Source organism: Choloepus didactylus, chromosome 2, assembly GCF_015220235.1.
Source record: "Choloepus didactylus isolate mChoDid1 chromosome 2, mChoDid1.pri, whole genome shotgun sequence".
NCBI lineage: Eukaryota > Metazoa > Chordata > Mammalia > Pilosa > Megalonychidae > Choloepus > Choloepus didactylus.
The window spans coordinates 110,033,853-110,059,823 of NC_051308.1; the positions used below are offsets into that span (position 1 = coordinate 110,033,853).

The 25,971-nt window shown below is 37.3% G+C and overlaps 1 protein-coding gene and 1 pseudogene across 6 annotated transcripts in view; one reads left to right on the forward strand and one right to left on the reverse strand.

The window, feature by feature from the left end:
• ASH1L (ASH1 like histone lysine methyltransferase) overlaps nt 1–25,971 on the forward strand; it is a 337,510-nt gene that overhangs the window by 174,138 nt on the left and 137,401 nt on the right. For all 6 annotated transcript variants that reach the window (XM_037825772.1, XM_037825775.1, XM_037825773.1 and 3 more), the window contains one exon: nt 7,715–8,453. In XM_037825772.1, the coding sequence (XP_037681700.1) occupies nt 7,715–8,453 (739 nt within the window). The remainder of the gene's footprint in view (nt 1–7,714; nt 8,454–25,971) is intronic.
• LOC119528136 lies at nt 10,854–12,313 on the reverse strand (annotated as a pseudogene).

Sequence of the window (25,971 nt, forward strand, 5' to 3'; positions counted from 1 at the left end):
TGAGAAAATCAACAAGATTGACAAGCCCCTAGCTAGACTGACAAAATCAAAAAGAGAGAAGACCCATATAAACAAAATAATGAATGACAAAGGTGACATAACTGCAGATCCTGAAGAAATTAAAAAAATTATAAGAGGATACTATGAACAACTGTATGGCAACAAACTGGATAATGTAGAGGAAATGGACAGTTTCCTGGAAACATATGAACAATCTAGACTGACCAGAGAAGAAATAGAAGACCTCAGCCAACCCATCACAAGCAAAGAGATCCAATCAGTCATCAAAAATCTTCCCACAAATAAATGCCCAGGGCCAGATGTCTTCACAGGGGAATTCTACCAAACTTTCCAGAAAGAACTGACACCAATCTTACTCAAACACTTTCAAAACATTGAAGAAAATGGAACACTACCTAACTCATTTTATGAAGCTAACATCAATCTAATACCAAAACCAGGCAAAGATGTTATAAAAAGGAAAACTACCGGCCAATCTCCCTAATGAATATAGATGCAAAAATCCTCAACAAAATACTTGCAAATCGAATCCAAAGACACATTAAAAAAATCATACACCATGACCAAGTGGGGTTTATTCCAGGCATGCAAGGATGGTTCAGCATAAGAAAATCAATCAATGTATTACAACACATTAACAAGTCAAAAGGGAAAAATCAATTGATCATCTCAATAGATGCTGAAAAAGCATTTGACAAAATCCAACATCCCTTTTTGATAAAAACACTTCAAAAGGTAGGAATTGAAGGAAACTTCCTCAACATGATAAAGAGCATATATGAAAAACCCACAGCCAGCATAGTACTCAATGGAGAGAGACTGAAAGCCTTCCCTCTAAGATCAGGAACAAGACAAGGATGCCCGCTATCACCACTGTTATTCAACATTGTGCTGGAAGTGCTAGCCAGGGCAATCCGGCAAGACAAAGAAATAAAAGGCATCCAAATTGGAAAAGAAGAAGTAAAACTGTCATTGTTTGCAGATGATATGATCTTATATCTAGAAAACCCTGAGAAATCGACGATACAGCTACTAGAGCTAATAAACAAATTTAACAAAGTAGCGGGATACAAGGTTAATGCACATAAGTCAGTAATGTTTCTATATGCTAGAAATGAACAAACTGAAGAGACACTCAAGAAAAAGATACCATTTTCAATAGCAACTAAAAAAATCAAGTACCTGGGAATAAACTTAACCAAAGATGTAAAAGACCTATACAAAGAAAACTACATAACTCTACTAAAAGAAATAGAAGGGGACCTTAAAAGATGGAAAAATATTCCATGTTCATGGACAGGAAGACTAAATGTCATTAAGATGTCAATTCTACCCAAACTCATCTACAGATTCAATGCCATCCCAATCAAAATTCCAACAACCTACTTTGCAGACTTGGAAAAGCTAGTTATCAAATTTATTTGGAAAGGGAAGATGCCTCGAATTGCTAAAGACACTCTAAAAAAGAAAAACGAAGTGGGAGGACTTACACTCCCTGACTTTGAAGTTTATTATAAAGCCACAGTTGCCAAAACAGCATGGTACTGGCACAAAGATAGACATATAGATCAATGGAATCGAATTGAGAATTCAGAGATAGACCCTCAGATCTATGGCCGACTGATCTTTGATAAGGCCCCCAAAGTCACTGAACTGAGTCATAATGGTCTTTTCAACAAATGGGGCTGGGAGAGTTGGATATCCATATCCAAAAGAATGAAAGAGGACCCCTACCTCACCCCCTACACAAAAATTAACTCAAAATGGACCAAAGATCTCAATATAAAAGAAAGTACCATAAAACTCCTAGAAGATAATGTAGGAAAACATCTTCAAGACCTTGTATTAGGCGGCCACTTCCTAGACTTTACACCCAAAGCACAAGCAACAAAAGAGAAAATAGATAAATGGGAACTCCTCAAGCTTAGAAGTTTCTGCACCTCAAAGGAATTTCTCAAAAAGGTAAAGAGGCAGCCAACTCAATGGGAAAAAATTTTTGGAAACCATGTATCTGACAAAAGACTGATATCTTGCATATATAAAGAAATCCTACAACTCAATGACAATAGTACAGTCGGCCCAATTATAAAATTGTCAAAAGATATGAAAAGACAGTTCTCTGAAGGGGAAATACAAATGGCCAAGAAACACATGAAAAAATGTTCAGCTTCACTAGCTATTAGAGAGATGCAAATTAAGACCACAATGAGATACCATCTAACACCGGTTAGAATGGCTGCCATTAAACAAACAGGAAACTACAAATGCTGGAGGGGATGTGGAGAAATTGGAACTCTTATTCACTGTTGGTGGGACTGTATAATGGTTCAGCCACTCTGGAAGTCAGTCTGGCAGTTCCTTAGAAAACTAGATATAGAGTTACCATTCGACCCAGCGATTGCACTTCTCGGTATATACCCGGAAGATCGGAAAGCAGTGACACGAACAGATATCTGCACGCCAATGTTCATAGCAGCATTATTCACAATTGCCAAAAGATGGAAACAACCCAAATGTCCTTCAACAGATGAGTGGATAAATAAAATGTGGTATATACACACGATGGAATACTACGCGGCAGTAAGAAGGAACGATCTCGTGAAACATATGACAACATGGATGAACCTTGAAGACATAATGCTAAGCGAAATAAGCCAGGCACAAAAAGAGAAATATTATATGCTACCACTAATGTGAACTTTGAAAAATATAAAACAAATGGCTTATAATGTAGAATGTAGGGGAACTAGCAGTAGAGAGCAATTAAGGAAGGGGGAACAATAATCCAAGAAGAACAGATAAGCTATTTAACGTTCTGGGGATGCCCAGGAATGACTATGGTCTGTTAATTTCTGATGGATATAGTAGGAGCAAGTTCACAGAAATGTTGCTATATTAGGTAACTTTCTTGGGGTAAAGTAGGAACATGTTGGAAGTTAAGCAGTTATCTTAGGTTAGTTGTCTTTTTCTTACTCCCTTGTTATGGTCTCTTTAAAATGTTCTTTTATTGTATGTTTGTTTTCTTTTTAACTTTTTTTTCATACAGTTGATTTAAAAAAGAAGGGAAAGTTAAAAAAAAAAAAACAAGGGAAAAAAAAAGATGCAGTGCCCCCTTGAGGAGCCTGTGGAGAATGCAGGGGTATTCGCCTACCCCACCTCCATGGTTGCTAACATGACCACAGACATAGGGGACTGGTGGTTTGATGGGTTGAGCCCTCTACCACAGGTTTTACCCTTGGGAAGACGGTTGCTGCAAAGGAGAGGCTAGGCCTCCCTATGGTTGTGCCTAAGAGCCTCCTCCCGAATGCCTCTTTGTTACTCAGATGTGGCCCTGTCTCTCTAGCTAAGCCAACTTGAAAGGTGAAATCACTGCCCTCCCCCCTACATGGGATCAGACACCCAGGGGAGTGAATCTCCCTGGCAACGTGGAATATGACTCCCTGGGAGGAATGTAGACCTGGCATCGTGGGACGGAGAACATCTTCTTGACCAAAAGGGGGATGTGAAAGGAAATGAAATAAACTTCAGTGGCAGAGAGAATCCAGAAGGAGCCGAGAGGTCACTCTGGTGGGCACTCTTACGCACACTTTAGACAACCCTTTTTAGGTTCTAAAGAATTGGGGTAGCTGGTGGTGGATACCTGAAACTATCAAACTACAACTCAGAACCCATGAATCTCGAAGACAGTTGTATAAAAATGTCGCTTATGAGGGGTGACAAGGGGATTGGGAAATCCATAAGGACCACACTCCACTTTGTCTAGTTTATGGATGGATGAGTAGAAAAATAGGGGAAGGAAACAAACAGACAAAGGTACCCAGTGTTCTTTTTTACTTCAATTGCTCTTTTTCACTCTAATTATTATTCTTGTTATTCTTGTGTGTGTGCTAATGAAGGTGTCAGGGATTGATTTGGGTGATGAATGTACAACTATGTAATGGTACTGTGAACAATCGAAAGTACGATTTGTTTTGTATGACTGCGTGGTATATGAATATATCTCAATAAAATGAAGATTGAAAAAAAAAAAAGACATAATGCTGAGCAAAATAAGCCAGGCACAAAAAGAGAGATATTGTATGTTACCACTAATGTGAATTCTGTGAAAAATGTACAATGTTTTATACTGTAGAATGTAGGGGACCTAGAGATACCAATTAGTGGAGGGGGAATGATAATCTAATAAGAACAGATAAACTATGGAGGGTAATCTCAATGTTATGGGAATGCTCAGGAATGATTATGGTTTGTAAACTTTCTTGGATATAGTAAGATCATGTTGGAAGCAATAGAGTTATTTTAGGTTTTTTTTTTCTCTTATTCCTTTGTTTTCTTAGGGGTTGTTAATTTTCTTGGGGTATGGTAAGAACATATTGGAAGCAGTGTAGTTATTTTAGATTATTTGTTTTTCTTACTCCTCTGTTTGGACATGGTTTATTAATTTTCTTGGGGTATGGTAGGAACATATTGGAAGCAAAGTAGTTATTTTAGGTTATTTGTTTTCCTTAATCCATTGCTTTGTTTGAAAAGTTGTGGAGTTTTTTTGGTTGTTGTTTGCCTGTTTGTTTTTAATTTTTTGATAAACAAAGTTAAAAAATTGAAAAAAAATCAGTAGAAAAATGGGAGTAAAAACTAAATGACAAATAGGGTGGGATGGGGGATGGTTTGGGTATTCTCTTTTCACTTTTATTTTTTATTCTTATTCTGATTCTTTCTGATGTAAGGAAAATGTTCAGAAATAGATTGTGGTGATGAACGCATAACTATATGATCATACTGTGAACAGTTGATTGTATACCATGGATGACTGTATGGTTTGTGAATATATTTCAATAAAACTGAATTAAAAAAAAAAAAAAAAAAAGAACACACAGGAGAAAGTCTTCATTACCTTAGAGTAGTCAAAAGCAGAGAACATAAGATAAAAAGTACAGAACACAAAAGGAAAAATGTTATATTGGATTTCATCAAATTTTAAAACTCAGGCTCTTCAAACACATTAGAAAATGAAAAGTTAAGCAGCAGAATAAAAATAATAGGCAAAATTATTTGAATGGATTCCTCCCAAAAGAATTACATATGAATTGTCCTTAAGCATATGAAAATATGCTCACCATCATGGAAATGCAAATTAAATCCGTAATGAGATATCATCCACACACATTAGAATGATTAAAATTAAAAAGACTGATAGTAACGAGTCTTCTTGAGGATTTGTAATATCTTGAACTGTCATTCGTTGATGATGCTCATGGTTTCTCTTGCAATTGTAGCCAGATAGCAGCAGGCTAGAGTCACCTCAACGGTTTCCTCATTCACATGTCTGGGGTTTGATAATGGCTGCAGGCTGAGATATCAGCAGGATCTGTTGTCTACCGTACCAGCACATTCCCTGAATTTCCTTACAATATGAAAGCAGAGTTCCAAGGGCAAGTGTCCCAAAAGAGACCAGGTGGAAGCTATATTCCTTTTTGTGATTTAGCCTTGAAAATCACACATTTTTACTTCCATTAAACTATCCTTGCTGGAAGCAAGTCACTAAGGGCAGCTCATATTCAAGGAGAGGAAAATTCGACTACCACTAGATGACAGATGTGTCAAACTTTGTGGACATGTTTTTAATACCATCACAAGCACTTGGGCTTTAGCTTTCAGACAGGGAGATAAGGTAAGCTTGGATGGCAGTAGGGGGAATGAAGGAAAAATGGATAGATTCAAAGAAATCAAGCTAACATAAGTCAAAATTTTGTTAGCCATGGGGAAAATGAAAGACCAATAATCAGTGATGTGACCTGAGCTTGGATGACTGAATCTGTGCCATATGATTGGTGCTCAGTATACATGATGTTGCATAGGTGATCTTATTTTGAAACTTGGGAATAAACATGTTCACTGGGAATGTAGATATAAAAGGTAAAATAACAAGTACTGAGTACTGACAACCTCTACAGTTAAATTTAATGAGGTCACAAGTAGTTGTAATATAATCAAACTTTATGATCATAGAAACAATTGAGTCAGGATTTTGGTGAATCTCATTTGATTTTTTTTCTTTTCTTGCTCATGCTATTGGTGTCATATCTAAGAATCCTTTGCCAAATGCAAGGTAATAAAGATTTGCATCTACTGTTATCTTCTAAGCGTTTTATGGTTTTAGCTCTTATATTTAGGTTCTTAATACATTTTGAGTTAATTTTTGTATGTGGTTTGAGGTACCGGTTCAAATTCATTCTTTTGACTGTGGAAATACAGTTTTCCCCACACCATTTGTTGAAGAGACCCTTCTTTCCCCATAGCAGGGGCTTGGCACCCTTGTCAAAAATCAGTTAGCCATAGATATGTGTTATTTCTGGACTCTTGATTCTATTCCATTGATCTATATGTCTGTCCTTACGCCAGCACCACACTGATTATTATTGCTTTGTACTAAGTTTTGAAATTAGGGAGTGTGAATCCTTCAATTTTGTTTTTTTGACTACTTTCATATAGTTTCACAGGTGTGAATTACATTCATAGTGTAGTACTACTACCATCCATGTTCTTTTTTAAGATTGTTTTGGCTATTCTGGACCCCTTGCAATTCCATGTGAATTTGAGGATCAGCTTTTCCATTTCTGTATAAAAGGCTGCTGGGATTTTGGTAGGAATTACATTGACTCTATAGATCACTTTGGGTAGGGTTGACATCTTAATAATAATGTCTTCTATGAGCATAGGATATCTTTCCATTTATTTATATCTTTAATTTTTTCAGTATTAATTTGTATTTTTCCATTTATATCCTTGATTCACTTTATTCCTAGATATTTTATTCTTTTAGATGCTATTATTAATGGTGTTGTTTTCTTCATTTCCTCCTTGGGTTGTTCATTGCTAGTGTATAGAAACAAGCTGATTTTTGCATGTTGCTCGTGTGCCCTACAACTTAGCTGAGTTTATTGATTAGCTCTAATAATTTTCTTGTGGAATCTTTGGTGGTTTCCATATATAAATTACATCATCGATGTATAGAGGTACTTTCTTTCCAATTTTGATGTCTGTTAATTCTTTTTCTTGGCTAATTTCTGTGGCTAGAACTTCTAGTACAATGTTGAATAGCAGTAGTAAAAACAGTCATCCTTGTCTTGTTCCAGACCTGAGGGGGGAAACTTTTAGTCTTCCATTGTTGAGTATAATCTTAGCTGTGGATTTTAAGACAGACGCTTTAGTGAGTGGTGATAAATGATATCAAATATCGCTGAGTTTGAAAGTAAAGTTCACAATTGAGACCAGACAAGTTTAGTTGTTTACCCAACTTCTAATTTTCAAGTCTCTTAACTGGGCTTTAATTTTTTAGAGCATTTTTAGGTTTCCAGAAAAATCATGTAGAGTGTACCTCAGTTTTTGAAGAATGTAAACTTTCTTTCTGCTCATCACATCAAAAAGTGAGAATTGGTTTTATGAATTTTGTTTAAACCACAGATTAGATAAACATTAGCCAATTATTGTTTTATTATACTTTTTGTAATATAGCCTATTTTATTCAGGAAAGTAAAAAATGAACTTATCTGTGAAAGATAAAGATATATGGTAACTGATGTTTAAAGTTCTTATGGAAAACAGCAGAATTTTTTTTTTATCCTGGGTAAAAATTTATTTCAATAACTGGCTTTTTTCAAATTTTGGTCTATATGTGATTTATTTTCTTTTTTAGTAAATGGAGTTCCCTCTCGAAGTCCAAGATTGGGAACTTCTGTGGATGACTCTGTAGACAGTCTGATACAGCGGATGGTACAACATGAAGACCCAGAGCCCCTGGAGGAAAATATTGATGCTGTGATTGCCGCTGCCTCTGTACCACCTTCCTCCAGTCCAGGCCATAGCCACAGTAAGGAGCGAATCCTAGGAAAAACAGACAGCCTTCTAGTGCCTGCAGTCCCCAGTGACTCTTGCAGTAATAGTATCTCACTCCTTTCTGAAAAGTTGCCAAGCAGCTGTTCCCCCCATCACATCAAGAGAAGTATAATGGAAGTTATGCATCGCCAGTCTCGGAAAATGTGCAATTATGACAAAATTTTGGCCACTAAGAAAAATCTGGACCACGTCAATAAAATTTTAAAAGCCAAAAAACTTCAAAGGCAGGCTAGGACAGGGAACAACTTTGTGAAACGCAGACCAGGTCGACCTCGGAAATGTCCCCTCCAGGCTGTGATATCGATGCAAGCGCTCCAGGCTGCCCAGTTTGTCAGCCCAGAATTGAATGAAGGAAAAGAAGGAGGAGCACTGCACCTAGGTCCAGATACAGTTACAGATGTCATTGAGGCTGTGGTTCAGAGTATAAACCTGAATCCAGAACATAAGAAAGGGTTGAAGAGGAAAAGTTGGCTGTTGGAAGAACAGACCAGGAAAAAGCAGAAGCCATTACCAGAGGAAGAGCAAGAGAATAATAAAAGGTAATTCCTTATTTTAACATATTATCTGAGTAGAGGAAGTTTAGCTTTATACAGCTGTTTCATACCTGATATGTGGTTTCCAAATATTTTTCTCATTCTCTTGGGTATCTTTTCACTCCCTCAATAATGTCCTTTGATGCATAGAAGTATTTAATTTTGATGAAGTACACTTTATCTGTTTTTTTTGTTGGTGTTGCTCCTGCTTTTGGTGTAAAGTCTAAGAATCCATTGCCTAATACAAGGTCTTGAAAATATTTCCCTTTACTTCTAAGGTTTTTAAAGTTTTAGATCTTATTTTTAGATAGATCCGTTTGGAGTTAATTTTTATATATGGTATGAGGTAAAGGTCCTCTTTCATTCTTTTGCATTTCGATATCTGGTTCTTTTCCCATTGAGTGTACTTGGCACCCTTTTCAAAACTCATTGGCTCTACGTGTGCTTTTCTTTCTAAAATCTCAGTTCTGTTTTATTGGTTAGTTAGATAACTAACTTTTCAGTTTCTGCCAAGAAAGCTGTTGCAATTTTTATTTGAATTGCATTGAAACTGTAAATCACCTTGGGTAATATGGATATCTTAATATTAAGTCTTCCGATGAGATAGCTTTCCATTTATTTAGATCCTCTTTAATTTCTTTCAGTGGTGATTTATAGTTTTCCATGTACAAATCCTTTATATCCTTGGTTTAATTTAGCCCTAAATATTTTATTCTGTTAGTTGCTGTTGTAAATGGAATTGTTTCCTGATTTCTTTTTTGTGTTGTTCATTTATGGTGTATAGAAATATCTCTTATTTTTTTATTATTATTAGAGAAGTTGTAGGTTTATAGAAAAATCTCACATAAAATACAGAGTTCCCGTATACCACCCTATAATTAGCACCTTGAATTAGTTACAATTCAACATTTGTTACAATTCATGAAAGAAAATTTTTATAATTGGACTATTAACTATAGTCTATGGATTACTTTAGGGTTCACTGTGTTGTACAGTCATATGGATTTTTTTTAATTTTTATTCTAGTAACATATATACAACCTAAAATTTCCCCTTTAAGCACATTCAAATACATATTTCAGTGCTGTTATGTTCATAATGTTGTGCTACCCTACTACCTTCCATTACCAAAACTTTTCCATCATTCCAAATAGAAACTCTATACAATTTAAGCATTAACTCCCCATCCCTGCTCCCACCCTGGCCATTGGTAACCTAGTGTCTAACTCCATAAATTTGCTTATTCTAATTATTTCGTATCAGTAAAAGCATACAATATTTGTCCTGTTGTGTCTGGCTTATTGCACTCATCATGATGTCTTCGAGGTTCATCCATTCTGTTGCATGTATCAGAACTTCATTCCTTTTTATGACTGAATAATATTCCATTGTATGTATATACCACATTTTGTTTATCCGTACCTTGATTGATGGACACGTGGGTTGCTTCCATCTTTTGACAATTGTCAAAATATCTGCAGAGAAAGAAGCACTGTATCTAGATACTGGGCTGCTCTTCTCTGCTGTGTACATATAAGCTACAGCGCTTGAACTATATTAGTCACAAAGGAGAGGTGACTGAGAGGGCCTTATCTAGGCTACAGCTCATAAAAGGGTTTCAAACATTGATAGGAACAAAAGCATTGGAGTTGAAAAGGGGTGACAGAAGTCGTAAAGTGGGCTGAACCATTTTAAAATTGACTCTTCTTCCTGGCATTTTTTGGGAAATAAACAGGGATTTCCCAGATAGTTTGTCCATGAAAACAAATGAATCACCTCATTAAATAATTTTAAAAACATTTATTGTCTGTTGGTTTCATGCAACATTACAATCTTTTAATGAGTAGGAAAAATTATGGCTTTAAAAGTCAATTCTCTTTCACTGAAGATGTTTTAATAAATTGGTATCAGATTGCTTATGATAATTTCAGTATCATATATTCATTCAATTGCTTTTTATCCTTCTATTCTTTATCAAGTTGTGTGTTGAATTTTGGGGTTACAAGTGGAAATGAGTTCCTTCACTTCTGAGCTATACCAAATACGAGACTTATTTAGATTTATCCACACATGCTTCACCACCCCAAACCAATATTCATTCATATAACAGTATATAGCTTTTATTCTTATAGAACCCTTCATTTATATACTACTAAAAATATATTCTTTCATTCTAATGTCTTTTTACCTAGTCTTGTCAGTAAGACAAAAAACATCATAAAGCTGGGGATAAAGCCTGTTTTAAAAGCAAGTTTCCTGATAGAAATTATTATTAAAAATATCTACTTTTAAAACGGCGATTAGAAACTTTGTCCTTAGAATATGTATAATACTATTGTATCAAATTATAGACTTAAATAAGTTTAACAGTTTTTGCTTATCTCTTTAAAAAATAATACGGATTTCTCACTTAATGGCTTCTCCATTCTTCCAATTCCAAAGAATACAAAGGTCTCCATCTTACATAACCAAGTAAAAATGTGAAACACAGCGGTGTATCCCTTTTAGATAAGGCAGCAATTGTTCTAGAAATCTTTTACAACAATCCACCTTTTGTATATTAGAAACACTGACTCCTTATGTAACTTATCCAGAAAATGTGTCTTTGTTGAAGCTTGTATCATTTCATTTTCAAGAACCTTTAACTCTTCCTTCCTTTTCATGTTCTCTCTTGCCTGCTGGACTTTGAGAATAAACCATTGGAAGCTGGCTGTGTCATAGAATGTGGGGATGTTAAAATACCCTAGTTCATGCAGGTTTTGAGCATATCTATCTATATTAAGGATCATTTATAAACCACACACTCTTCACGTATACTTTTCAATATACTATAGTATACTATAGAACTTTTCAGTATACTATAGAACTCATGAAGAAGTGAGTAAGATATTTCAGGTATCATTCTGGCTGTAAGCTGTTGACATAAACAACTTGCATGCCACTTAGAAGATAGCTTACTTGATTTTCTAAAAGTGTCAATCTTCTCTGAAGGGCAGTCTTTTAAGAAGTTTTGTCCCAGTGATGATGAACATTCATTGTTCCTAGCATCACATGGCCCATCACACTCATCCTAGAACCGTCTTTTACATTTTTATGTGTTTCAAAGCTCTGCAGTGTTAAACAGCCTAAATTGTGCAGCTGGCTACAGCAATGGGCAGTCCCCTAGATCCTTGCCTGAGAGCTCAATTGATGAGGCAGTTATTTCTTTTAAATGATCTAATTATTTTCTAAGTGGCAAACTGTTCCTCAGTTTTTTAACAATTTCCTTTATTGTCTAACCAGGATTCATTCCAGTTCTTTCTATTCTCAAAATTTGTTTTTGAGGTCTTTGTTGCGGTCCCTGAATTCCTTGTCCCATTTGTTGGGCCTGTTTGACATCCTTTTAACTTCCAGAGAAGTACTAAAGAGTTTCTAGCCATCTGGTCTGTTTCTCTTACATAAAATGTAAACTGAGTTGGTTTCAAAGTCTTGAAATCTGGTTTCTGAAATAGGCACTTAATCTCTTCAAAGAATTTTCATTGACTTCCCTTTCTCAGTGAGTACTGTCCAAAGAAATCGAGATGTGCTACAAAATTGAAAGGCCTCAAGGCATTGACTGTTTCAGCTCCTGATAAAGCTCTTGAGAAGAGAAACTGGTGTGGAAATAACTTCTCCAGGCATAACCTCCTCACAGGTCTCAGGTGGAAAAACGTTTCTCCATATTTATTAACATCATCTTCCTGGCATCCATTAATCAGGTTCTGGCAAGTGTCAGACGTGAGAGCTTTTTCCAACCTGTCCCACCTCCCACCCTGGATTAGGGGGGAGGACAGTTGATCCTCCTGCTGGCCTATCAGGGGCCCACTTGATTGTGCAAGAGAACCCATAGGAGTACATGCCCACCAAGGTGCCAACCTGGCCAACGAGCATGCAGCATCTGGCCTCCCACCTGCCCATGTCCCACTTTGTGATGGATTCTGATGAAATCCTATGTGCAGTACTCTCTAAGCCTCCAAGTACTGAAATCTAGTTGGGCACGTACTTCTTACCCATTCCTCTGGCACCTCCTTGGCCAAATTGGGGTTTTGTCTTTTTGTTGAGTTGTAAGATTTCTTTATATATATTCTGGATATTAAACCATCATTAGACATATGGTTTCTAAATATTTTCTCTCATTCTATCGGCTGTTCTTTTCACTTTCTTGATAATGTCAGTGATGCACAAATCTTTATAATTTTGAGGAAGTCCAATTTATTTTTTTCTTTCATTGCTCATGCTTTTCGTATAAAGTGTTTGTGTGTGTGTGTTTTTTTCCTAATACAGGGTCCTGAAGATATTTCTCTATATTTTCTTCTAAGAGTTTTGTAGTTTTAGCTATTATAATTTAGGTCCTTGATCCATTTTGAGCTAATTTTTGTATTAGGATTAAAGCGTGAAAATATAACTAGAGTAATGGTAGTCAATTTGGTGGTGCTTATACTCGAGGTCTAAACTGTTGACATGAGGGCAGCTTATGTTGGTGTAATAACTGAAGTAAACAGCTGGGGGAAAGGCACAAAGGTCTAAAATAATATGCTGTATTCAGGAAAGTGCAAGATAGGTTGTGTGACTGGTGCAAATAAGTATTCATTAGGGAATTACGAGTAATTTTATAGAGGCCAAATCATGAAGAACCTAGTTTGCCATGCTAAGGAGTTTAATGATAGGAAAATTGTGAAAGGGTACTAGATGTAGAGAAAATGACTTTAGGTTTTGGTTGATCATATGTGGCAAAAAATATGCCAAATCAAAATCATTTCTTTCAGTGTCTTTATCTTTACCTGTATTTATACCGTCTATATTATTTTATCCATGCACTATGTATATGATGTGGATATTATTCTAGAAGAAACGTTAGAGCTGCTTCCATAAATATATATTTTTTTATTTTTACTTTGAGTTTTCTTTCCATTGGCATGAACATATCTATGTATATTCATTTCAATATTTAAATAATTCATTCTCTTTTGCCAGAACCCATGTACATCATTCCTCAAATTATATCCACCCACATTGGACCCTTATCTTTAAAACACTGCTTAGGCAAAATTGCTTAATTTTTACTGGAAACAACAGCAAATCACAAATCAGGGTGCAAAATATTTATGAAATAAAAGCATGCATTGAAAACTTGAAGTTAAAATTTCCAGCATTCGAATTAAGAAGAAAAGTCAACAATGATTGGGATAGGAAACCAAAGAATAAATAAAGGAAATACGAAAACGTCATACGCTAAACAGTGAGCCTATTTGGGATAGGAAACCAAAGAATAAATGAAGGAAATACGAAAACGTCATACGCTAAACAGTGAGCCTATTAAAATCACCACACCCAGCCTCTTTGTAAGAGATGGACAGCTTGGTAAAGCTGGGGCACTGGTAACGAGGTCTGCTAGATAAACCATGTCATGCCAAGTAAGCCGGAGCTTCAGTGGAAAAAAGATACACTTGTATTCGCCATAAGTTATGCCATGACCAACAAACTTTTCCTGAAACTCAGCCTAGAGTTTGGTTTTGCCAAAGCACCCAATGGTTGTCTGGGGCTTTGGGGCCAAGGGCTGCTTCCATAAATATTTAACTACAATTTTAAGGACTCACCTAACACAAGCCTCTAAATAACATGTTTTTGTCATAAGTCATTTTTCTCTTAATATCTTTTGAAGAACACAACTCAAACCCTGTGAATAGAAGAAAAAAAATTTTTAACACATCTTTTTATTTTGATACCATTTCTTACCCTGTATCACCTTTATCATTTTTGTAGATTGTAGAGTTAGCATTTTGTAATACATGCTGTTTTATCAGCACTTGCATGTCAATTAATAACCTTGAGAGTTATAGATGAAGGAAACCAGGAAAATTACTTCAGTTACATTCTTTGAATTGGATAATCAAAATTATAAGATCTCAGGGTTGGAATGAGCCTTAGCATGTGATCTCTTTGCCTGTTAGGGTTCAAACCACTATATGTAAGAATTCTGGACAAAATATGACCCATACCACTAATATGTCAAAGAATTGTGATGCCCTATCATATAACGTAGTTTTACTACTATGTCATAAATTATTTGATATTGCTTAGTCAATATGGCAAAATATCCATTATTTGTTCAATTCAGTTTTATTGAGACATATTCACACATCATACAATCCATCCAACGTATACAATCAGTGGCTCACAGTATTATCACATAGTTGTACATTCATCACCACAATAAATTTTAAAACATTTTCATTACTCAGAAAAAAAAGGGGATTGTGTACTTCGGCTGGTTTGTATGATGTGTGAATATATCTCAATAAAACTGCATTTAAAAAAGTTGGGGGGAAGGCTCAACTAGCCAGAACATGTTGAAAAAGAAGAATGAAATGGGAGAACTCACACCTCCTAACTTTAAAGCATATTATGCAGCCACAGTGGTCTAAACAACATGGTACTGGCATAAATATAGACATACTGATCATTAAAATAGAATCTAGAGTACAGAAATTGACTCTCCAATATGCAATCAATTGACTTTTGACAAGGCTCCCAAGTACACTCCATTATCGTTTTTTTATTGTGAAATGTAACATATACACAGATAAGTGCTAACTTTCAAAGTGTGATTTAACAAGTAGAGAGCAAATTTCAAAGAATTTTATGGGTTATAGTACCACAATTTCAGTTATTTTCTTATTCTGAAATATAACGTATTCAGAAAGATGATAACTTTCAAAATACAATTTAACAAGTAGCTATAGAGCAAATATCAAAGAGTGTTATGGTTTACAGTTCCACCGTATCAGTTACTTCCTTCTAGCTATTCTAATACCCTAGAAACTAAAAAAAAAAAAAAAAATTTATAAAGATTCAGTGTTCTTATTTCTTTGTTAAATTGTGAACAATTATGAACAGTGCTTCTGTGAACACCAGTGTGCAGATGTCTGTTCATGTCACTGCTTCCAGATCTTCTGGGTATATACCAAGTGGTGGAATTGCCAGATTGTAGAGTAACTCGATATACAGTTTTCTGAGGAACTGCCAAACCGTCTTCCACAGTGAATGTACCATTATACCTTCCTGTCAGCAATGAACGAAAGTTTCAATTTCTCCGCATCCTGTAGAGCATTTGTTGTTTCCTGTTTGTTTAATGGCAGCCATTCTTACTGGTGTGAGATTATATCTCATTGTGATTTTGATTTGCATTTCCCTAATAGCAAGTGAAGATGAACATTTTTTCATGTGTTTTTTAGGCATTTGTATTTCTTCTTTGGAAAGATGCCTTTTCATATCTTTTGCCCATTTTATAATTGGGCTGTTTGTACTATTGTTAAGTTGTAGGATTTCTATATATATGCTGGATATCAATCTCTTATCCACAGTAATGTCCCCCCTCTCATTTCTGATTTTGTTTATGTGGGTCTTCTCTCTTTTTTACTTTGTCAGTCTAACTAAGGGTTTATCAATCTTGTTGATCTTGTGAAAAAAACAACTTTGGTTTTGTTGATTCTCTGTATTTTTTTTGTTGTTGTTGTTCTCCAAATCATTTATTTCTGCTTTAATCTTTATTTCTTGTCCTCTCCTTGCTTTAGGGTTAGTTTGTTGATCATTCTGTAGCCTCTTCTGTTATTCAGTTAAGTTTTGGTTTTATCTTTCTTCCCTTTTGATGTATGCACTTAGAGCTATAAATTTCCCTCTCAGCACCATCTTTGCAGCATCCCATAGGTTTTGATATCGTGTGTTCTCGTTTTCATTCGTCTCTAGATGTTTACCTATTTCTCCTTCAGTTTCTTCTTTGAACCATTGATTGTTTAGGAGTGTGTTGTTTAGTCTCCATATGTTTGCGAATGTCCTGGTTCCTTGGTGGTTATTGATTTCTAGTTGCATTACATTATGGTCAGATAATGTGCTTTGGAGAATTTCAATCTTTTTAAATTTATTGAGACTTGTTTTGTGCCCCAGCATATGGTCTGTCCTGGAGAACATTCCATGAGTGCTAGAGAAGAATGTATATCCTGGTGTTTAGAGATGTAACAATCTATATATGTCTATTAAGTCTAATTCATTTATCACATTGTTTAAGTTCTCAATTTCCTTATTGGTCCTCTGTCTAGTTCTATCTACAGAAGAGAGTGGTGTTTTGAAGTCTCCCACTGTTATGGTAGAAGCATTTATTGCTCGCTTCAGTTTTGCCAGTATTTGTCTCATGTACTTTGGAGCTCCTTGATTGGGTGCATAAACGATTGTTATTTCTTCTTGTTGAACTGTCCCTTTTATTATTATATAGTGTCCTCCTTTGACCCTTATGACATCTTTGCATTTGAAGTCTATTTTGTCTGATATTAGTATAGCTACCCCTGCTTTCTTTTGGCTGCAGTCTGCATGGAATATTTTCTTTCCATCCTTTCACTTTCAATCTCTTTCTGTCACTGGGTCTAAGATGAGTCTCTTGTAAACAGCATACAGATGGATCCTACATTTTAATCTATTCCCCCAGTCTGTATCTTTTAACTGAAGAGTTTAATCCATTCACATTCAAAGTTATTACTGTGAAGGCAGTTCTTGAACCAGCCATCTTATCCTTTGGTTTCTATTTGTTGTCCCCACTCCGCCCCTCTGTTTTTTCCCTTTGAGTTACTCTTACTACTTCTATTCAGTTCTGCGCCCTTCTCCAGACCGCTCTCTCCTTTCTTTTTTTCTCAGCTGGTAGAATTCCCTTTAGTATTTCTTGCAGGGCAGGTCTGTTTTTAACAAATTCTCTCAACATTTGTTTGTGAAAATTTTAATCTCTCCCTCAATTTTGAAAAAGAGCTTTGCTGGATAAAGAATTCTTGGCTGGCAATTTTTGTCTTTCAGAATCTTAAATATGTCATTCCACTCCTCGCGTGCATGGTGCCTGCTGAGTAGTCAGTACACAGTCTTATGTGGTTTCTCCTTTTTGTGGTGAATCACCTCTCTCTTGCTGCTTTCAGGACTTTCTCCTCTTCGTCATTTAACATTCTGATTAGTATGTGTCTCGGAGTGGGTGTATTTGGATTTATTCTGTTTGGAGTTCGTTGGGCTTCTTTGAATTTGCATATTTATGTTGTTTATAAGGGTTAAAAAGTTTTCCTTAACTATGTCCTCAAATATTCTTTCTAGCCCTTTATTCTTCTCTCCTCCTTCTGGGACACCAAGGATTCTTATATTTGTGTCTTTCATGTTGTCCCTCACATACATTTTACAAGGACTTTTAGGAATAAATTTGTGAGACTAGCTCCTTCATTCCTGAAATGCTCTGTAGTCGCCCTTCTCTGTAGGTCAGATATTACTGTGGGAACTGCTGTCACTGAGCTGGAATCCTTAAACACAATGGGGATAATCAGATCCCGAGTCACGCAAGCCATGTGGCAGCAGTTAATTGCCAAAGACAAGGTATGTGTGGCTACCATAATGGAAAACAGGCTCAAAGCAGCAGTCAGAATAACCTGACTCACAGAGACTTATGGCATTGGCGAGTAGCTCATGGAGTACCTAGAAGTAAAATAGATGAGCGGTCTACTAAATTCTTGTTTGATCTGTGTAGCCAGAAGAATTCTAGGTCAAGTGAACAAAAGTCGATCTTGAATTATAGAAACAGAGAGTCACAGCAGCTTGATCAGTTCCCAGACTTGAGACAGTTTATAGGCCCAGAGCCCCTTGAATGAGGGGGCTGTACATTGGGGAAAAGAAAATGATCAGATATTTCAGGAATTATTAGACGCTGGTTCAGAAGTGACATTAATTCCAGAAGACCCAAAACTGATCCACCAGTCAGAGTTGAGGCTTATGGAGATGATGTAATCAATGGAGTTTTAGCTCAGGTCAATCTCACAGTGGGTCCAGTGGCAACCCGGACCCATTCTGTGATTATTTACCCAGTTCTGGAATGCGTAATTAGAATAGACATACCCAGCAACTGGCAGAATCCTGACATTGGTTCCCTCACTCGTGGGGTAAGGTCTATTATGGTAGGAAAGGCAAAGTGGAAGCCACTAGAACTACCCCTGCCTAGCAACATAGTAAACCAGAAGCAATACCGGATACCTGGAGGGATTGCAGAGATTAATGCCACTCTTAAGGACTTGAGGGATGCAGGGGTGGTGATTCCCACCACATCCCCATTCAACTCTTCTGTTTGGCCTGTGCAGAAAACAGATTGGTCTTTGAGGGTGACAGTGGATTATCATAAGCTTAACCAGGCAGTGACTCCAATTGCAGCTGCTGTTCCAGTTATGATGTCATTGCTTGAGTAAATCAACATATCCCCTGGTACTTGGTATGCAGCAGTTGATCTGGCAAATGCTTTTTTCTCAATAGCTGTTATAAGGACCACCAGAAACAGTTGCATTCAGCTGGCAAGGCCAGCAGTATACATTCACTGTGCTACTTTAGGGGTATGTCAACTCTCTAGCCCTATATTCATAACATGGTCCACAGGGATCTTGATTGTTTCTCCCTCCCACAAGACATCACACTGGTCCATTATATTGATGATCTCATGTTGATTGGACCTACTGAGCAAGAAGTAGCAACTACTCTAGATTTGATAGTAAGGTATTTGTGTGTCAGAGGATAGGACATAAATCCAACAAAAATACAGGGGCCTCCCACCTAAGTAAAATTTCCAGGTGTCCAGTGGTGTGGGGCATGTCAAGATATCCCTTCTAAGGTGAAGGATAAGCTATTGCCTCTGGCCCCTCCTACAACCAAAAAAAAGAGGCACAACACCTAGTTGGCCTCTTTGGATTTTGGAGACAACATATTCCTCATTTGGGTGTGCTGCTCCGGCCTATTTACCAAGTGACCAGAAAAGCTTCTAGTTTTGAATGGGGACTAGAACAAGAGAAGGTTCTGTGACAGGTCCAGGCTGCTGTGCAAGCTGATCTGCCACTTGGACCATATGATCCAGCTGATCCAATGGTACTGGAAGTGTCAGTGGCAAATGGAGATGCTGTTTGGAGCCTTTGGCAGGCTCCTATAGGAGAATCAAAATGCAGGCCCTAGGATTTGGAATAAAGCCTTACCATCCTCTGCAGACAACTACTCTCCATTTGAAAAACAGCTTTTGACCTGCTTTGGGCCTTTGTAGCGACAGACCAGGAACGCTTAACCATGGGCCATCAAATTACTGTGGGACCTGAATTACCTATCATGAGCTTGGTGTTGTCCAACCCACCAAGCCATAAAGTTGGGCATATACAGCAGCACTCCATCATAAAATGGAAATGGTATATATGAGATAGAGCTCAAGTGGGTCCTGAAGGCACCCATGTAGTAACTTACAGGAGGAAGTGACCCAGTGCCCATGGCCCCCATTACTACCCCTCTTCCCCAGCCCACAGCTGTGGCACCTTGGGAAGTTCCTTACCATCAGTTGACAGAGGAAGAGAAAACTCAGGCTTGATTTACAGATGGTTCTGCACGATATGCAGGCACCACCCAAAAGTGAACAGTTGCAGCATTGCAGTCCCTTTCTGGGATGTCCCTGAAGGACAATGATGAGCGGAAATCCTCCAGTGGGTGGAACTTTGAGCAGTACACCTGGTTGTTCATTTTGCTTGGAACGAGAACTGGCTAGAGGTGCATTTATGTACGGATTCATGGGCTATTGCTAATGGTTTGGCTGGATGGTCAGGGACTTGGAAGGAATATGATTGGAAAATTGATGACAAAGAAGTCTGAGGAAGAGGTATGTGGATAGACCTTTCTGAGTAGGCAGAAAACATGAAGATATTTGTGTCTCATGTGAAAGCTCACCAGAGGGTGACTTCAGCAGAGGAAGATTTTAATAATCAAGTGGATAAGATGACCCATTCGGTGGATAACAGCCTCTTTCCCCACCACTCCTGCCATTGCCCAATGGGCTCATGACCAAAGTGGTCATGATGCATGGGCTCAGCAACATGGACTTCCACTCACCAATGCTGACCTGGCCACAGCCACTGCTGAGTGCCCAATCTGCCAGTAGCAGAGACCCACACTCAGTCCCCGATATGGCACCATTCCCCAAGGTAATCAGCCTTCTACCTGGTGGCAGGTTGATTACATTGGACCACTTCCATCATGGAAGGGGCAGTGATTTGTTCTCACTGGAATAGGACACATACTCCAGATAGGGTTTGTCTTCCCTTCATGCATTGCCTTCGTCAAAACTACCATCTGTGGACTTATGGAATGCCTTATCCACCATCATGGTATTCCACACGGCATTGCTTCTGACCAAGGAACCCACTTAACAGCAAATGAAGTGAGGGAATGGGCGCATGCTCATGGAGTTCTCTGGTTTTACCATGTTCCCCATCATCCAGAGGCAGCTGGTTTGATATAACAGTGGAATGGTCTGTTGAAGACTCATTTACAACGCCAGCTAGGTGGCAGTACCTTGCGGGGCTGCGGCAGTGTTCTCCAGGAGGCTGTATATGCTCTGAATCAACGTCCTCTCTATGGTATTGTTTCTCCCATAGCCAGGATTCATGGGTCCAGGAATTAAGGGGTGGAAACAGGTGTGGCACCACTCATTATCACTCCTAGTGATCCACTAGGGAAATTTTTGCTTTCCTGTCCCTGGCAACCTTAAGCTCTGCTGGTCTACAAGTCTGAGTTCCAAAAGGAAGAGTGCTTCCACTAGGAGACACAACAATAATTCCATTGAACTGGAAGTTAAGACTGCCACTGGCCGCTTTGGCGCTTCTCATGCCTCTGCAATCAACAGGCAAGTAAGGGGATTACCGTACTGGCTGGGATGATCTGGTCCTGTCAAGGGGAATAGCCACTGCAACTACACGATGGACGTAAAGAAGAGTTTTCCGGAATACAGGCGATCCCTTAAGGCATCTCCTAATACTTCCATGCCCTGTGATTAAAGTCAATGGAAAACTGCAAACAAACCTCAATCCAGGCAGGGCTACCAATGGCCAAGAACTTCAGGAATGAAGGTTTTGGGCCACCCACAGGCCAAAGAAACTACAGCCAGCTGAAGAGCTTTCTGAGGGTAAAGGGGAATATGTATATGGGTAGTCTGGAAGAAGGTCATGCTAAATATGAAACTGTGACCATGTGACCCAGTTACAGAAACGAGGACATGATGGCATGAGTATTTCCTCCTTGTTTTTGTTACGAGTATATTGTATTTGTCAGTTAAAACACATATCTTTGTTTTCTTCTCTATCTTATTCCCTTATTATATGGTATGAAGCTGTGTTGTTCAATTCACAGTGTTTTAGTTAAGGAAAATCAAGTTTAAGAGTCAGTGTCACCCAAGGAATTGTACCCCATTCTGGAGAGATTTTGTGCATTTCTGGTTGTACGAAGGACAGCTGAGTATTGTTAGGTGAAAATATATGTCTGTTATTATTTCTCAACTTAGAGATAGTGTATGGTTTAAGGTGACTGTATAGCTGCCAAGTTGCTGAGGGTCGTCGAATTGTGATGGTTAGTTCGTGTGTCAGCTTGGCCAGGTGATGGTGTCTACACGTCTGGTCAAGCAAGCATTAGCCTGTTACTGCAAGGACATTTGTGGCTGGTTAGTAAACCAGAAGGCTGGTTTATTAAATCATCAGTCATTTGACTGTACCTGTGACTGATTACAACAAAGGGCTTGTCTTCCACAATGATAGAATTTAATCAGCTGGATTTAATCCAGTCAGTTGAAGACTTTTAAGGCAGAGAGAGAGGGAACTTTCACTTCTTCTTCGGCTAGCCAGCAAAGCATTTCTGAGGAGTTCATCGAACACCTTCATGTATTGCCAGTTCACTGCCTGCCCTACAGAATTGGACTCGTGAATCCCCACAGTTGCATGAGACGCTTTTATAAAATCTTATATTTACAAATATCTCTTGTTGATTCCGTTTCCTAGAGAGCCCTAATAATACAGTGGGACATAATATATCCAACTAGCACACCTGTCCTCAAGCTAAATACAGGAGGCTACCCCTGAGTTCCCTCCTTCCAAGTTTTGACTCTCTCCAGCATAGACTTGTTTTGTTCACTCTCCAGGGCTTTCAGTTAGTTGTTTTTGTATTTTATCTAGAGTTTATAGTTATCTGTGTAAGGGTTGGTCTGGTTAAAGCTTATTCTGCCATTAGTGGAAACAGAATCTTGTCTAGCTAATACATAAAATACCTGAAATATTGGAGATTATGTACCAGTGATGCTATTTAAATAACTTCCTCATTACATCCTTATAGATGCTAAGGTAGAAAAGATGGCAAGTGAGATGATTTTCATTATTGTTGCTTTTATATTTAGTTAAAAGGCTTTTAGTTAAAAGTCTTAAAAGAATTGTGGAAAAATAGTAAGGTCAGTAGCAAAATGGTTTTTCTCTATATAGCCAGTGATTTTAGAAAAAGCTTAGATTGGAGCTGCTTAAAGTAAAATGCACTGATTTGAAGTGTAGATTTTTTGAGTTTAGACAAATATATTCACCCATGTATTCACCTCCTCAGTGAAGATATGGAAGTTTTCATCTCCTCAGAATGTACCATCATGCTTCTTTGCAATCAGTCCCTCCCCAGCCCCAGGAGACCAACAAAATGATTTCTGTCACTGCAAGATAGTTTTGTCTATTGAAGAAGTTACATAGTATGTTTGTTTCTGGCTACTTTCTCTTAGCATGTTTCTGAGATTATTCCATGTTTGTGTGTATCAGTGGTCTCTTCCTTCAAAAAAAAATTTTTTTTAAATTATTAGAGCAATTGTAGGTTTACAGAAAAATCATGCAATCAAGTACAGAGTTCCCATACCGCCCCCATACATAAGCACAGTTTTCCTTATTACCATTTTGTGTAGATATATGGTACGTTGTTTACAACTGATGAAACAATATTATAATTATGTTATCATATTTAGTCCATAGTTTCCATTAAGGTTTATTCTTTGTATAGTTCTATTTTTTTCTTCTTATTTTTATTCTAGTAGCATATATACAACCTGGAATTTTTTTTTATGTTCATTTTAATATAGTTACAGGTTTACAAGTAGTTGCAAAGAGAGTGCAGATAGGTCCATCTGCTCTTAACCCATTGTTCCCTAATGGTTAAATATATCTTGCATAATTTATATGATATCAAAACCAGGAAATTAACATTGTTACAATAAGTGTGTATGGTTTTATGCTATTTATTACATGTGTACATATCCATAACTACCACTGCAATCAAGATACAGTACTGTTCCATTGCTACAAAGATCTATTGGTGTCAGCAGTTTACCAGGTTTAGTGAAGTGAAGAAACCTTATCTTTAAGTAACTTTTCTATCCTCCATTTATAATATAATTGTCTTAACTGTTTTCTATACATAAATTGAAATCAACATCAATTTTTTGTACTTTTTGCTTTTATCAACAAATATAATTTAGAAGATTCAAGAAAAAGAAATTGTTTTTACCCATATTTTTGCTCTTTTTGTTGTTCTTTCTGTCTTCCTGATGTTCCAAGACTCCTTTTATTGTTTCCTTTTTGCTTATAAAACCACTTTTATCCATTTTTAAAGAGTTGGTGTATTGTTGACCAATTTTCTTAGTTTTCCTGCATCTGAGAATGTCTTGATAACCTCTTCATTCCTGAAGGATATTTTCACTGTGTATACAATTCTGGGTTGACAGTTCATTCCTTTCAGCACTTGAAAAATGTGACTTCATTGTTTCAGATGAGAAATTGTTTTTCTTCTATAAGGTAAGGAATCATTACTCTCTCATTGCTTTCAAAATTTTTTGTCTTTATCATTCTGATGTTTGATTATAATTGTCTTGGCTTTGATTTCTTTGAGTTTATACTATTAGAGGTTTGTTCAGCATCTTGAATATATAGTTTGTCTTTCACCAAATTTGGGAATTTTGCAGCCATGAATCTTTAACCTTTTCACCCCACTCTCCTTTTGCTCTCTTTCTGGGTCTCTAATGATGCAATTGTTAGTTCTTTTGTTATAGTAACACAGGTTCCTAAGGTTCTGTTCATTTTTCTATCTGTTTTCTCTGGTTTGCATTGGTTAATTTTTACTGCTCTGTTTTTACATTCACTGATTCTTTTCCTCTGGACTCTACATTCTTCTGTTGATCCTATCTGGTGAGGTTTTTAAAATTTCAGTTACTGTATTTTTCATCCCTAAAATTTCCATTTGGTTCTTTTATCTTCTATTTCTTTGCTGTGACTTTGTGTGTGTGTGTGTGTGTGTGTGTGTGTCAATTATGTTTGTAATTCCTTGTTGAAGCATTTTTATGGTGACTGCTTTAAAATCCTTATCAGATTATTCCAACATCGGTGTCGTCTCACATTATTGTCTTTTCATTCCCTTTTTCTCCTTCAAGTCGAGATTTTCCTGATTCTTCTTATGATACATGATTTTTTATTGTATTCCGGACATTTAGGTTATTATGTTGTGAGACTCTGGATTTTTTTTACATCTTGTCTTTTAGCAGAACTCCTCTGACACTGTGACAGTGGAGAAAGAGGCGTACTGCCTCACTAGTACATAGTGGGAGTGAAGATCCGGAATCCTCACACGGCCTCATGGAGGGGAGGAAAGGTGTGCTTCATTACTACTTGATACTGAGGATGAGGGATTTAAGGTTCCCCACTATGCGTCCACTGACACCTCCCTTGCTGGCAGGCAGAGGGGAGCATTGTTACTCTTTCCCACACATGACCTCTACTGACACTGCCAAGTAGGGGAAAAACCTTATTACTGTAAGGTATTGATGAAAATTCTAGCTTCTCAGTCTCTCTTCCCTGATACCACTCTGGTGATAGAGGGATGCCTCATTACCCTAAAGTGGGGATGAAAGTCCTGGCTTCCTTCTTGGTCTTCTCTAATACGACCCCATTGGAGATTAGAGGTGACTTGTTACAGTTGGTCAAAGTTAGAAACCTAGGCTCCCCACTTGGCGTTTAATGAGGAGATTGTGGTTGTGTGGTGTTTGGCTTTTATAGGGTGATTATTGTATAAAAGTTTGTCATGCTACATTGCCCCTTTCCTGATCCTTTGAGTAAAGAGAGCAGACTTTCCTTGGGTTTGCTTCTATTAGTGTTGATGTTGAGAAGGATAGGTGTTAATTCTTCTTGAATTTCTTCCCTTGTTACAGATCTGTTGAGATCTTCTGTTTGTTCCTGAGTCAGTTTAGATAGCTTAAGTTTCTATGAATTTTCTATTTCATTTTTCTATCTAATTTGTTGGCATACAGTTGATCATAGTATTCTCTTATAATCCTCTAAGGTCAATAATAATGTAATAAAGTAATAAAATGTTCCCCCTTTTATTCTTGTTTTTAGTTATTTGCATCCTCTTTTTTTTCTTGGTCCTTCTTGCTAAGGACTTATCTAATTTTTTGATCTTTCAAAGAACTATCTTTTGGTTTCATTCATTCGTTTTTCTGTTCTCTATTTATTCATCTATCTAATCACTACTATCCTTCCTTCTCACCTTGTATTTAGTATGCTCTTCTTTTAATGTAGCCAGTTACAGTTATAAATTTCCCTCTGAGCACTGCCTTTGCTGCATCCCATAA